At 40.2% G+C, this 15,493-nt stretch overlaps 2 protein-coding genes across 3 annotated transcripts in view; one reads left to right on the plus strand and one right to left on the minus strand.

The window, feature by feature from the left end:
- LOC107756168 (pyruvate carboxylase, mitochondrial-like) overlaps positions 1–15,493 on the plus strand; it is a 141,350-nt gene that overhangs the window by 96,136 nt on the left and 29,721 nt on the right. The window lies entirely within an intron of this gene.
- Positions 6,509–14,526, minus strand: LOC107756167 (leucine-rich repeat and fibronectin type-III domain-containing protein 4-like). Of its 2 annotated transcripts, XM_016573184.1 has the most exons (4): positions 14,132–14,526; positions 13,118–13,616; positions 10,247–11,905; positions 6,509–7,801 (listed from the first exon to the last, which is right to left on the minus strand). In XM_016573184.1, the coding sequence occupies exons 3-4, from the start codon at positions 11,881–11,883 to the stop codon at positions 6,760–6,762; spliced, it is 2,679 nt and encodes an 892-aa protein (XP_016428670.1). In that variant the 5' UTR covers positions 11,884–11,905; positions 13,118–13,616; positions 14,132–14,526; the 3' UTR covers positions 6,509–6,759. The 2 variants fall into 2 exon arrangements, with proteins under 2 accessions (XP_016428670.1, XP_016428671.1); XM_016573185.1 differs by lacking the exon at positions 13,118–13,616.

The raw sequence follows: 15,493 nt of genomic DNA on the forward strand, positions 1-15,493 counted from the left end.
TATATATATATATATATATATATATATATACACACACACACTTATATTTAAGTATTTCTTAAAATATATACATGTATGTGTGTGTATTTATATATAGATAAATATACACAGTACACAAATATATTATGAAAACACTGTAGTATATTGTAGTAATATTCCACAATATTATAAATATAAAATAAATGCAGCCCCATTGAGCATGAGACTTTTCAAAAATATTTAAAAAATCTTACCAACCCCAAACTTTTGAACGGTACTATAAGTATATCTTAATATCGTACACAATTTCCTTTTCAAGTAAATGTATCTTATTTGAAATGTGTTGAGATATTTTTGTAATTACTGCTTAATAAATGAGATTTGTTGTGCACAAGCTCATCTGAACCCCCACAAAGATGAACCATGAGAAGAGGTTTTCCTTCTCTGTGTCTAAAGAATCCAGAATGCATGTTATTGTGGATTATAGGAAAGCGAGACCAGTATATGAGCTAGATACAAAAGCAAAGGTGCACAGCTTGAGATGCCACGTGAATTACAAGTCCTTGGGACTAGTTGAGAGTATGTATACACCAGGATCTAAAAATCTGCGGCACGTTCAGTCTCCCACTCGACTCCATGAAACATAAAGGAGGCGCTCACAGGAGAACAGAATCAAAGGTTGATGAGCAAAGAGCCTGCGTGAATAGAACACAGACCCCTCACAACCTAAGAGATATTAGTTAATGCTTTTTCAAAGTCCTGGCTAGCGGCACTGGCAGCTGAGGCCTATTATGAATGAGAAATCTTGCTACTGATGAAGAGAGAGTTACTTACAGTGAGAGCGAATGCACCCTGGGGGAACCCGGGAGGGCCGAGGGAGCTGACAGCTCGAACCTCCAACTGAAAAGTTCCTGTCAGACTCCCACACTCGCCCTGTCCCTATGGGAAGAGTGGTGGGCCTTAAAGATTGGGAGAGGAGGAAATGAAGGAGAGAGCAGGCAGAGGTTACTGGGTATTTCTTTGCTGGCAGGGGGTATAAGAGAAGAAGTGGTTGAAAAGTCACGGAGGTGGTGCTCTTCTGAAAGCTGTGTCTCTTTTGTCCCCTTTTCCTCTCACACTTCTCCGCCCTGCTTAAATTGACGGAAAAACAGGAACATCATGACCTGCAGGCGAAGAGAGAGGTGAGCAAGTCAAAATGCAGGCTTTGTGCTTGGTGTTAGGATTCTGAGAAGAGAGCCCTGACAGCAGGGGAGAATCAGAGGAACATACATACTGTACACTTGAGATTCAATCATTTGTCTATTTTTGAGCACAGAACTTGCTGTGAGCTGGTACTTTTTCCTAACATTATCAAGCAACATTAGCAACGGTTTTATTTACGTAGTTATTGCTGTACTTTTATGGAACAGAACATTCAGCATATTTTTTTTCTTATTTTACTTTCATTTTATCTTTTTCTTTTTGATTTGCTCAAAGTTTTACTTGATTATGTTGTAGATTTTTGTTTTTAAATTGTGCATCATTTTGGGTAAACAATTACATTAGCAACCAATTTTTGCAACCAAATAGCAAGCATTTTTAAAAAATGTGCTTTCATTTTGTCTCCTTTGAATGTGAGGACTTGCTTAAGTTTTCTTGTTTTTGTCTAAATGAAATGGCATCAGCAACCATTTTTATTTTTTGTAAAAAAATAATATTCAGCATTTTTGAAATTGCATTTTTTTAATTAATTGTTTAATTTATATTTTAATTGTGCAGCATTTTGGGTAAACATGAAAATACATTTAGCAACCAGTTTTAGTAAAACAGAATATTAAATAATTTTTTTTTTCTTTTTGTATATGAGGATTTGCTCAGGTTTCCTTTTTTACGCAGTACTTAATTGTAAAACGTATCAGTGAAAATTACTAAATTAAGCCATTTAATTTCACACACAATACTAAAAGTTCATTGCACTTAATAGAGATGTTTTTTTTTAAAGGGGTCATGACATGAACAATCAAATTTGCCTTGATCTTTTGGCATATAAGAGGTCTTTATATCATTATGAGAGCACTGCGAGCATCGAAATCAAATAGAAACCATCATAATCACTGACGTTAGATGCAGTATACAGATGCCTGTTCTCAATTAAACGTTATCCTATTCCTAACTCACTGGGTTTTAAAGTGTTTGGGTCAACCTGAAATGGCGTTAGCAATCATTTTACTTCAATAATGCGATTTATTTTTGCTGTCATTTTTCTTTTCTCTTTTAAATTTGAGTTACCAACTAAAATTTTATTAGAGCAAGTCATTTCATTTTGATGAATTATCTTACACATTTTTTTTTTTTTTTTGGGAGTCATGCAATAAGACCATTGAATGTGCGTGCTGTTACAAAAAATGTGTTGTTAAATGCACTGTAAGTCACTTCGTATAAAACAAATCTGCTAAATTAATAAATGTAAATCAATAAATTGAAAGCTGTCCCGATTAACTGCTTTTTTTTTATTTGGGGGGGAAAAAAATCAATGATTGGGGTGATTTTTTTTAGGTGAGTAAATCAGCATAGAAAATAAACAAATTACAAGCATAGACAAATATAATAGAACAAAGGTACAAATGAAATAAACAGTGCTTTATATTTTTCAGGTAAGTTTAACAGTATTCAGGTACAGAAATTGAATAATCAAATGTAAAATAACACTGCATAGTCTTCACTGTATAAATTAAATCTAATAAATCTGTGTTAAAGCTACAAAAGTGATTTTTCTCTGTGTATTATTGTTTGATTAACATTCATGACAGAAAGCAGGAACATTAAACTGCTGTGAACCAATATACTGTTACACATCCATTTTCTTTCTCAATTGTTTACCTTCACCTAAGCCATTAGCAACTGTGTTTACAAGGATACTAGCAGAGACATGCATTTTGACATAATTTCGCGCGTGTGTCATTTTAGGCACAAATAGACGCGAAAGTGAACGGAATTCAGTGTTCACCTGCATCTGCGTGGCTCTCACTGTGTCTACACTGGACGCGAGCGGCGTGACGCAACAAAATACTATGAACCCATTATTAGGGCTGGGTATCGAGTTCGATACTTTTTAGGCACCGACCGAATTGCCTCGATACCATCGAGTATCGAAAAACGTCTTGTCGTTCGGTACCAAATTTCGATACCTAAGGGGTTAATCTCATCAGCGTCAGTGAGCCAATAAGTATGGGAAGCCAAACAACCCAAATGTGGGACGAAATGGCGCGGTATTCAAGTGTTCCGCGACCGACTCGACAGCGCATAGAGGACGTGTTTTCTAGCGCCACCGAACTGACAGCGCGGCGCTGCTCAGTTACAACAGCGCAGCGCGAACATTACTCTTCTTCTTCTTCTTCATGTTTTATGGCGGGTGGGTATCAGTATTTTTTGAACGATACCCAGCCCTACCCATTATAATCAGTGATGCTGTCTGCACTGGATGCAGCCCGGCATGACACGACAAATCCCAGACAGTAAACTGATGTTCGTTCTATTTATGACGTCCTGACACAAAGTTCAAATGATTTTCAAAGGTCGCTTTGTCACGTCCAGTGTAGACAGACTTTAGCTGTCGCGTCCTGTGTAGTCACGGTGTCTGTGTGTGAGCAAAGAAAACGATCAGTATAAATATGACGATCAGTAAACATCGCACATCCTGTCGCGATACCGATGCTGAAACGATATATTGTGCAGCCCTATTGTGAATGCCCATAATAAAGTAAGTTAGAGTTTGACTCTCAAAGGACTAAAGTTGCTTAGGCTGCGTATTTTGTACATTGCACTAGCTATCGTCTTGTCAAGACTCACAGGAGAGAGAGGGAAAGGCGGTAAAGCTCAGCGGCTGCAGCTGCAGTGGAGTCATCACAGCCAGAGAGAGAACAGGCCAGCTCTGTCTGCATCACTGCTCCTGCATGCATGTGATCAGCTAACCACCTATGTGCCAATCAGAAGGTTTTAACTGGGTAAAAGAGGGCAGAATGTCGCCTGTAGCAATCATAAGGAACCGTTCCATCATCTCCTCCTCCTCCTCCCTGTGCTGCCCACACTTGTCTCCCGTGCAGTCGGAGTTTTGTGCTCTTCGTGGAGTGTGTAAAGACATTTATGCACTCTAGGGGTGCTTTGGAAATAAAAAGCATGCTCATGATTTTAGACATCACACTCTGACAACAAAAGCGCCCGTAAAAATGAGACCATGCGATTAGTACATGCTGTTCCTGACTGGAACGAGATATCAAATCTGTGTGAAGCCGTGCTTTTTTCCGGTAGTTTTTGCAGTCTGCTAGGTCTTAGGACAATCACTTTTTCGTCCTTTTTTCTTTCACCCCCCACACCTTTTTTAAATGAGGCAGGACCTCAGCATAGTCTGTGTAGCTCTGTTCCAAGCTCTAGTGAGCTACTGTCTTTATAGACCCTACTAGAAAAATCCACTTAAACCAGCCTAAGCTGGTCTTAGCTGGTCTGGCTGGGAGAACGGCTGGTCACCCAGCTAAACCTCATCTTGGCCAGGCTGGAAAACAAGCTAGACCAGTGGTTCCCAACCGATTCTGCTACAGGTGCCAGATTTAAGATTTGGCCAAAGTGAAGTACTAAAATTGTTTATATTAATGTTTTTGAAAAAAGTCTCTATGCTCACCAAGGCTGCATTTTTTTGATAAGAAATATAGTAAAAATATTAGCATGTAAAATAATTGTTTTCTATTTTAATATATTTTAACAGGTAATTTTCAGCAGCCAGAATTGTCAGGTTCTTATTATTTTCAATGTTAAAAGCAGTTTTTGTTGCTTAATATATTTGTGGAAACTGTAATACATATTTTCAGGATACTTTGATGAATAGAAAGTTTGAAAGAAGAGCATTTATTTGAAATAGAAATATTTTATAAATGCCTTTCCTGTCTTTTTTTAATGTATCTTACCCCAAGCTTTTGAATGGTAGTGCACAGTTTCTACAAAAAATATTGTGCAGCACAATTGTTTTTAACGTTGATGATGATAAAAAATGTTTCTTGAGCACCAAATCAGCATATTAGGTTAATTTCTGAAGGATCATGTGACACTGAAGACTGGAGTAATGATGCTGAAAATTCAGCTTTGCCATTAGAGTACATTAAAATACTAACAAATAACAATTATTATAAATTGTAATAATATTTCACAATATTACTGTTTTTACTCTATTTTTCATCAAATAAATGCACCTTACTGAGCACTCTTAAGTATTCTGCTCACTAGGTTTTATAAAAGAAATCATGTATTGATAAAAAAAAAATGATACACATACACATTATTTCTCCATATCATTAAATCTTGGCTACAACCTGAGCTTCAAAGACCATTTGCGATATACATTGTAACAAAGAGCTTAGCATAACACACTGACCAGGCAGACAGGAAACCTCCCCCAACTGCGCCACTGTCCTCTTTTTCTGGTCCACACCTTCACCCCTACCTTTTTCCTTCCATCTCCGTCCTGTTTTTCTCCTCCTCTTCTGTCGGCTGTTATATAAAAATGGTCTTTAGTGGGCTTGACACAAAAGAAATGAAGAAACATAACTGGAAATAGCAAGCTTCATCTTGAAGCCTTAGCTCATATAACACGTTACTTATTTTGAGGTCTTGCAGATGAACAGACCTTGTTGTTGTTGTTGTTGCTAATTATCTGCAATTAAATCTCCAGTTAAGTTAGCTGAGCTAGAATTAGTACAGTAGAGACATTAAGCTGATTATATTATCTGACATTTTAATCAGTTTTTTTTAGGCCTGTATTAGGGCTGGACAATAATTCAATATCAATATGTATCGCGATACCTGTATATGCCATGCTGCCAGTTAACTGCAGCGCTCTAGTTTTTGGTTCAAAGCATTATGTGCCATATGGCTTTTTATTCCAGATTCTCTTAAGCAATTAACCTTGGAGCTATTATATCAGATTGATCTCAATTAGAGCTTCATTACAGCTTCATTCCACAATACGGAATATCATTTTTACAGAACAGCTTTTTATTCTTTTGGAATCTGGAAAAAGGCTGATCAGACAAGAACAATTATGACTATTCAGACCACTGTTGAATGACATTTGAACAAATGGTTTCCCCGTTTTAAACAGCAGTGTGTTGTGTTGAAGTGTTCTATGAGTCCCCCTTTCATCTTTTCAATTCATTGAAAAACATATCCACCAAAAAAATAAAAAATGGGGAAAGAAACATTACAGCATATTTATATACTTTCCCTCATTAGAGGGCCCCCAGACATGTTGTGCTTCTTCGCAGCAGTGAATTTCGACAGATAATGCATTCCCTCTTTGGGTTTGAATGTTTGTTTTTTTTTGTGATATTTACCCCTTTAGTTCAGCTCCTCATTAGCATTCGAGTAGTGTTTCTTCTGCATAAAGTAGCGGCTGATTTATTCAATAATTTATTAATTGGTTAATTAATCTTTTTGAAACAGATGCTTTAGGTTGTAATCCCCCATGCCTTGGTCCTGTCGTAAAAAAACAAGCCTGTCCTTGAATTCATATTTCTTCAAATCCTACTTGTCATTCTTTGTCTTCACATAATTTGATTTTGAGCCTTGTTGTAGTTTCGAAATAATGGCGGTCATCAAATAATAGCCAATCCTTTGTGTCAGGAGCATTATTCTCATCAATCCTGTCCTCCCCTGATAATTTGTTTTCATCAAATTTTTATAGTTACCTCATTTGTTCGTATCAGCCTTTCCTAAATGTCACCCCCCACAAATGTGGAGTCTTTTTTTCACTATCTACACCACACTTTCCTCCAGGTCTCTTGGATTGACGGTCATGCTACTGTTTGAGTTTGAAGTTGAGTTGGAGTTGGAGTTGGAGAAGTTGTTGGAAGCAAAGGCATGTAGATAGTTCTGCGTTAGGCCGTGTCCGTACTGCTCGCTGCTACCCGTGCTGGACGTGCTGGTGGTGGAGGCACAGTGGACAAGCATGCCATGTAGGGACTGGCTACGTCGGGTCCAGATGACGCTCAGACGCTTGGCGTAGCTGTAACACGTGGTGGTGGTGATTTCACCCACGTCAAAAGAGCAGCTACGCTTGGTCTTGAGTGCTTGCTTCACGTCTGAGCCTCCTTCCCTTCCGTCATCTCCATCTTGTGCCAATGCAAGCGAGGCCAAGACTTGTCTGTCCACGTCTCTGTCTTTCTCCAGAGACTTCCTCAACTTGAGCCTACCTGCTCGCTTTTGTGTCGGCATTGGCAGTGTGTTACTTGGGGAGTAATAGAGTGTCAATCTCTCACTTTCTGGTGTGAGAGGACTAAAACATTTTTCCCTCACTACCCCGTCTCCCCTATCGCGTGTGCCATGGTGTGGCTCCGGGCTCTGTTTAGGTTTCGGGAGAGAGCTGGGCTTGTGTTTGTCATTTGTTCTTTGGGCCAAGAGTCCATTTGGCAACGCCACCATCATCATACTGTTGTTTCCGTTCGTCTGGGCGTAAACATCCACCCCTTTGGCTGGAAAGAACTTGCCCGGCCTGTTGGCATCGTCCCGACACTCTCCGCAGACGCGATGGCGCACCATCATGGCCACAGTGAAGACCAGAAGGGTTACTACCACCACGCCACCCACCATCACTGTCAACGTGCCGCCCAGGAAGTGAGCGTGCAGAGAACGACATTCTGCATAATCCTCTTTAGTGCTGAACTGGATGCAGCCCAGTACCTTTGTAGTAGCCAAGGAGGAGATGCCATCATCGAATATGGCCAAGACGCACAGGCTGTAGTCTGCTCCTGACACCAAGTTTTTCAGCAGGAAACTATTATTGGTTGGAGGCAGAATTCTGATACCAAATAGAAAAAGAAGAGAACATTTATGAGAAATTAAACATCATATCAAAGAAAATATCCTGACAGAAATACATTAAGCACAACAACGTTTTGTAGTGAAAATGGCTTAAATCAATACCCTGCAATGAAGGGGATTCTAGAAATGAGCAAATTAAGAATAAGCTACAGATGTTGTGGATGCGGCAGTCTGACAAGCGGTGAAGCATTTTTACATTAAAGCTAAAAGGGTGCCGACATGCTTCTTGCCTGAAGGACTCCTGCCCACACTAGTCTTTACAATCTGCCATCTCTGGCAGAAACAGTGTCCGTACAGTACTCTTTAATAGACTTCATTGACTGTGTCCAGTGCATTTGCTTTGGCTGCTTGGTATATACTGTATGTCTGTAATGAAAATGCTTTGGATGGCTACACCTGATTCAAGTCCTTAAATTCACTTTACTTTGAGAGGTAATTGGCGGTTACAGCAGAAGGACCTTGAATAATTTTCAGTCTCCTTTGCACTAGTTTCAATAAGCTATTTGCCTCCTTTCTTTTCAGATTCAAGAATATTTTGTTGAGATTCGTCAATTGTATTCATTAATTAATTTATCTTTCCTTGAGTCTCCACCTCAGTAAAAAGAACTGTGGTGTTATTGAATACGTGCTGCACTGTAAGGAATAAAAGACATTTGAATTCACATTCATGTAGACTTCTCTTATTTTTGAGCTCAGTGTGTCACTGCATATCAATGAGACATTTGCATGCTTATCTGCATATTAAATTTCAAATTCTTATGGATGATTTGAATTACAAGCCTTACAGGAAACATGTCTTAATGATCTGATGTTAATGAAGTCTTAGTTGTTTCTTTATGAATTGTGTTGGCCAGTGATATTGAAAATGAATGATTTGATAAAAAAACAAACTGAGAAACAAAATTGTTTTCTGTGGTTATTGACATTATGCCACAAATGCTGTCAATAGAGTTTAACTTGTATTGAATGTGGAGTGTCTCTTGAATGTGGAAAAATATCTAGGAAAATCTCTCTAGTTTAGCAATGCACTCAAGGTGGCCAGTCAATGTGCATTAATGTCTGTCTTCTGGCCTAGAGTAGCTTATTGTGTTTACTCTTACAGATTCCTGCATGTTGATGGGAATAGCTGTAGTAACAGGTCCATTATGAAGATGCCTGGCCTCCCACTCATGTACTTCTCTGCCTGCCATCACTCAGCAACTGCTGCTACTTCTGCTACCCTCATCCCCCTCTCTTCGGCCCATCCTCCTGTATCTATATATATATATATATTTCTCTCCTTGTCATCCAAACATGCCCCTCACCTTCACCATTTATTATTGATCCCAATTTATTATTGATCTCACTGCTCCTTTCTTTTGTTAAGCCTCTCAATGTATGTCCTTACCATGCAAGAATTGGTTATTCTGTGCATGTGCATTGAATGTTGCAGCTCTCTTCAATGTTATTGAGTTGAAGAGCCTCTAGTAAGGTTGTAAAGGGTAAGGAAAAGGTAATGAAAAGGAAGAGTGAAATAAGCAAATCAAATCGTAAAATAAAGGCTACCATGAAGGAATTTCTGTTTTCATGTCTGTAATAGGATATTTGCATGCAAACTATGTTGTTTGTGCATCCAAATACTACTGCACAATATGCAAAAAGTATCCGTATTCATGATCAGTAGTTGAACAATACCCAGATGATGTACTGCATCTGCTGAGATTCTGAAGTGTGCAAACAGTGGACACTTCACTATCCCATGAGAGAACACAAGCTGACGAACCATCAGACTTGAAAGATGATAAAAAGCCAGGTGGCATCTTTGTGTAGGTACTGTTTGTACAGAGAAACTTTCTTTTGATTTAGATATTGTTAAATTAGCAGCCAAATAAATAGTTTTCTTATTCGTTGTTAGTGTGTAAAAGAACCAAGTCAACCACTACTGACTTCTTCCACCTGTCTAAGAAGAGTTGGTGTAAGCAACTCCTACAGCCCTTCCCTTGTGACCTGCCCCATCTCTCTGTCCCCCTTCTCTCTACATTTAGATCCATTTCACTCTTCCTGATTCTTTGTGACACCATCTTCAAATGTGTAGGTTTTGCCCTTTTAAAGGGTCCATCCTGTTTTCCCCAGAGTCAGCAGGTCCTCTCACTCCATTGCTCTGCTTTCTTTACCCCTCCCTGGCTATAAATAGCTGCCTGTATCTCTTTTAGCCTCATGGCTCAACTTGAATCTTCTATCCGCTTTGGGGTATGTCTGTTTCCTTTGGCCTTATCCTTCCATCAATATCTGAAGCCTAAAATCCATGAACATGAGCACCAAGGATGTTTACATGCATTCACTTGAAACGCATGAAAACCAAACACTAAAAACCAAGACATCATTTTCTCTTCTCTTTTTTTGTCAAAAGTGCTGCAACAATACAGAAACAAGATATCCTTACCTGTAAATAAGTGCGTCATCAGCTGTGCTGTTGTACTGGATCTGATACATCCACACTAAGAAAGGCATTGAAGATCGACCCATTTTCCAGCGAATCTGTGCTGAATTGGATGTCACACCTAGAACTCCTACCAGGGTTTCTGTTCCTCCATTACTGCTTCCACTTCCTCTTTCTCCAGTATCTCCCTTGCCTCCAGTGGCATTCCGTACAGTCACTGCACCAGTCCCTGCCCCTTCAACCCCTCCACGGCCACTACTAATATCAGAGGATCCAGGGTCTCTGTGGTTGATGAGAGTTATTGTACCATTCCCTCTATGAGGAAGAGGGATGATCTTCAAGTCTACCAGAGCTGTGGATTCCCCTGCAGCATTGATGGCAATGCATGTATAGGTGCCATCATCTCTAGCACGGGTCACCAAAAAATCCAGTGTGCCATTATAGTATGAGCGAATGCGACTAGAGTTGGCCACAATACGGTCATCTGGTGACACCCAATGAATGACTGGCTCAGGGTCACCAATGGCTCGACATTTAAGTGTGGCTCTTTGGCCCTCCAACACCCACAGCTTGTTGGTATTACGGGTGATCAGTGGAGGCTCACATGTGAACTCTTCCTCTGGAATGGACCAGAAGTATCGACCCGCCAGATGAGTAGGTGTGGCACACGTCTCCATGTCATCTTCCCGAGTCAGTCGTCGTAGCCACAACAGCTCACAGTTGCAGTGCAGCGGATTCCCCCCAAAGTTAAGGCTGATGATTGAATTGTACGGTGTTGGACTGACAACCCCAATCTGGGATCTGGAAAACAGTGGATCAGGAGGAAGAGTCTGCAGTCTGTTCGAGGTCATATCCAGTCGGGACAGTTTATAGAGCTCACTGAAAGAACCCTCAGCAATCTGGTCTATTAGATTGTGATCTAGATTTAAGGTGTGCAGGCTAGCCATATTCTGAATAGATTCCCAAGGAACCCTGCGAAGGTTATTGTAGGAAAGATCCAGATCCTCCAGAGTTAGCAGGAAGTCATCAAAAGCGTCCTCCGAAACATCTGTGAGCTGATTGTTGTTGATGATGAGATGCTGAAGGTTAATAAGACCTGTCAGATCCTGAGGCCCCACCACTGTGAGACGGTTGGTGTCCAGGTGAAGCGAACGCAAACTCTCCAGATCAACAAAGGCCAGTGGTTTCAGAGCATGTATGGTGTTGCGTGACAATGTCAGGTCAACTAGTCCTGTCATATTGGCAAAGTCTGCACCTCCCACTTCCAGGATGTAGTTGTCAGCAAGACGCAGCTCCACAGTGCGGCGATCAATGTTTGGTGGCACAAAAAGAAGACCTTTATTCACACACAGTGTGCTCAGAGACTCTGATAAGTTCCGACACACGCAATGGATGGGGCAGATGGACACCATGCCCCATGTCTCCCCTGCCAACACACCTTGTCCACTCCGCAGCAGTATGGAGCTGAGGAGACCCAGCCAGAAAATTGTTGACTGTAGCATGGGACAGGGGCGGACACTTGTTGTGCTGACAGGGATAGATGAAGCAGGATATCTCCTAGGTTGGATCCATTTCAAGCTCTCCTGTTCTTGCAACAGATTGGTTCCTCTAGATGGACTCCCTGGTTCTGTGCGTGGCATGGTAACCAGGTTGTCCACAGACCTGTGTAAAGAGAACAAACATTAGAGGCTTCAACTCAGAACTGGAAGAAGTTGAGCACTCTCTGTCTCCCTCAGTCCTAAGCCTGCTAGTCCATTCACTAATCCCCTGCCCAAATGCGGTTATCCATTAATTGCCACTGAGACTTGGTGTTATGCCTAGTCATTCATCCAGTAAAAGCTCACTTCATTTTACAGTGTATCAAAGAGGAGCTTATCGTAAGCCAATCTACCAGTGTCCATTGCTTCAAATTAACGGTGTACCTGGAATCCTTTGTCAGTTGTTTAGATTTCAAGGCATTTATCATGAGCACAGCAAGTGCAGCAAGAACTTTAAACTTTTCCCCTGGTTTGTGAGCGAAAGAGAGACTCGATTTAGCTGCCAGGGACAAGCCACAAGATGATCAGTCACATTCTAAGTGATGAATGCCTTGGCTGTCTTCTCATCGCAGATGTGAGATTATGTGGCTGTTGTTGTGGCTGTGTGTGCAGACAAAGTGTATCTATTTACCCAAGTCTTATGTCCTTCTGTTTGTTCTCCTCCCTGCTGCTCCCTGCTCTCCTACAGGGGTCTGATTACTCCATTAACCTGATACATAACTGTCTGTGTGTGTCGCACACATGGATAGAACTGCTCCAAACAATCAGTGCAACGACAGTAGGGAGCGACACGAGCTGCAACGAGTGTGTAACTGAATTTTAATTGATTTCACAAGACCGAAACCCTGTGATATCCAATGCACAATTGTCCTTAAACATTTGCAAATGCTTGACTTGGTTGAATTAGTCCATCAGTCGCCGTCAACAAATGCTGCAATGTTATGCTGATGATTCAATTTGTTGTTTGTGATTTTGGCCAGTTCATTTCAGTCTTACATAATGGCTCCAGTATCACTCTCGCAAAGCAGTTTTAAAACAAGAGAGTGTGTGTGCAAGTGAGAAAGGGAAAGATGAAGAGATAAGATGGGGCAGCGTAGGGAGTAGAGTTATATCCTATAAATAACCATGTGCAATTGGCTCAAAGCTGTATGTGTGCAAATTTGCTATAAAGAATGAATACACCGTCGAATTCATATTCATTGTTCTGAATCTGGAATTACACACTGTAAATATCCTGCAAACAATTGACAAACCTCATGGGCTTCTTTCTACCTGCCAGCAGTAAAATATTTTGTGCATGGAGGGAAAGGAGAAAAATTACTGTCATTTTTCATACCTGTTGTGTCTGTTTCATTAAGATTTAAAATGGTTTCCAATCCTTTCGGTTCTTTTATAGACAAACTGCCCAGCTAGTCCCATCATTGCTTCAGATCAAAATCCAGAGGGAAACACTGTGAAAATATTCAGGTGTGCTAAGGGTCGATTTGTTCCTCATAGTGAATCGCCGAAAATCCTAATGATGTGAATTTGATCTGTGGTCAAATGGATGACTTACTGACAGTCACATCCTCACTGCCTTGCCGTTCTTTTCTTCGCCATGAGTCACTGCCCCGTTTCCATAATCCTTAGTGAACCTCGGTTAAATGGAATTGGTTATGTCTGGGTTGTTTTTTTCTTGATTTTCATTGTTTCCTGTTTCATCCAAAATTCTCTTTTATTTCACAGCATTATTAAAGTCAGAATCCAGTGAAAGCTTGTTTTATTCAAATCATCTTTTATTTGCAAAGGTGCTTCCAGTAGCAAGTGGCTTCCAATCCATTTCATCTCGGAGTGAACTGCCAAAAGAAACAAAAATCCATCTTAATAAATATTTAACTACTATTAAAAGCTCACATTCCTTTTTTATCAGCCTCTTTTTGTTCTCTCATTTCTCTTGCATAGACCTTTAGCTCAGATGCCACATCTTTAAGTGGAAATCATGCTGTGTATCGTTCATGTCTGTTTGCTGATGTCGGCGTCTTACACTATTGAGAATCTTAAATTAATTGATTCTTCCTGTAAACTGGCACATTAAAGCAAATAATCCAATTAGACCTGCTTTCAAGCAGACCCTGTGGGTCTGACTGAGCCAAATATGTGTGTATGTGTGTGCACACTCTTGTCTAGATGGACTAGAAGTCTATACACTCAATTTCACTGCATGATTCCCTCTTTATTTTTTTCTCTCTAAGCCAACCTGAACTCTTGTAGTCTTTCTACTCTGTCTTAACTCCTTATCTCCTTATCTCTGTCTCCACTCCTCCTCAACCTCTCCTAAATACCCAAAGAGTGAAGTCAAACATATACCAACCTTTTTTATTTCCAAATTCCTTCTTATGTCCATCCAAGAGAACTGCTGCCCTCTCCAGGGGTCCCTTTCCCTCTACATCCTCTCAGGTTCCTCAGGGAGGGATTTTGGGTAGCATCCTCGCCCCTCGTTTCTCTCCCCACTGCTTCTTTTGTTTTTACTTTTGCAAACGGTCCAGGGAATCCCTGCCCTCAAAGTAGGAAACCATCACCTACAGGCACGAAGAACCTTCATATAACCGTGCGGTTGAGTCCCCACTGATGTCGCTTATTGCCATCAATCAATGCCTTGTTTTGCTCTGTATTCTTGAACTGCGCGAGTCTGTGATTTGTTGGTTCTGATGCAGAGAGCAAGTCGATGTGAGTGCAAGCGTTTGCGACTGCAATGTGTCTGCTACAGCAAGGGCAGAGTGAGCGGGAGGGAGGGAAGAGAGAACGAGAGAGAGAGAGAGAGAGGGAGGGGAGAGTGGCAGAGCCTGAAGCAGTCTTGGCTCTCGGTATGAGGGGAGAGACGAAATGTAAGGGTAAAGGCAGAATGGGAGTGCATTGGCTGACTGGGGTGTGAGGTTGGATCTGGAGAGGAATTGCTTAAAGCTTTGTCCCTCTGACAGTACATTTTTAACAGCAGGGCACCATCAGTCAGCAGACACACTAAGAACTTTTGTCACCAATTCTCCCACAGAGCCAGTTTTCATCTTCTGTGAATGCAAATTCATTATATATCATTAAAAATGGATAAGAATAGCTGATTTTGAGAACTTTTGAGAGATGCATGGGTTGTTGGAGGTGGGCAACAAGGGTATTCTGATGCCCTTGACAGGATATGACATGGCTCCAGCCTTATCCCCAAAACAGCTTTGTTGACTATTTTTGCTTTTTAAGTGAGAAAATACCTTAAAATTAGTGAAAAATTAAATAAAGTGAAATTCATAAATGCATAAACTTTCAAATATCAATGAAAACAGTAACACCTTTGACAGTAATGTTCAATTTGTTAACATTAATGTATTACAGTAGGTATTACGAACTAATAATGGTTTTTATTACTAATAGTATAAAAATGTTATGTACTATGTTTTTAAATCATTCATATTCATAATACATGACATAATGTTAACTTGAAATGTTAAAATGTATTAGTATAATAGTTTGGGGTCTGTCAGATTTTTTAAAAAGATGTTTCATGCTTGCCAAGGCTGCATTTATTTGATCAAAAATACATTAAAACAGTAATGCTCTTTTAAATGCTATAATTTCTGTTTTAATATATTTTAAGATGTAATTTAGGGCAAAGCTGAATTTTACTGAAAGACTGAATTACTCCTGTCTTCAATGTCACATAATCTATTCAGTAAGCATTGTAGTA

This window comes from Sinocyclocheilus rhinocerous, unplaced genomic scaffold (assembly GCF_001515625.1).
Source record: "Sinocyclocheilus rhinocerous isolate Xijiao unplaced genomic scaffold, SAMN03320098_v1.1 scaffold682, whole genome shotgun sequence".
Lineage (NCBI taxonomy): Eukaryota > Metazoa > Chordata > Actinopteri > Cypriniformes > Cyprinidae > Sinocyclocheilus > Sinocyclocheilus rhinocerous.

Coding starts and splice junctions, on each gene's coding strand:
- LOC107756167 (XM_016573185.1), bottom strand. CDS start 11,883: ATGCCACGCACAGAACCAGGGAGTCCATCTAGAGGAACCAATCTGTTG. Junction 7,802..10,246: donor GATGACGCACTTATTTACAG/GTAAGGATATCT, acceptor ATTTGGTATCAG/AATTCTGCCTCCAACCAATA.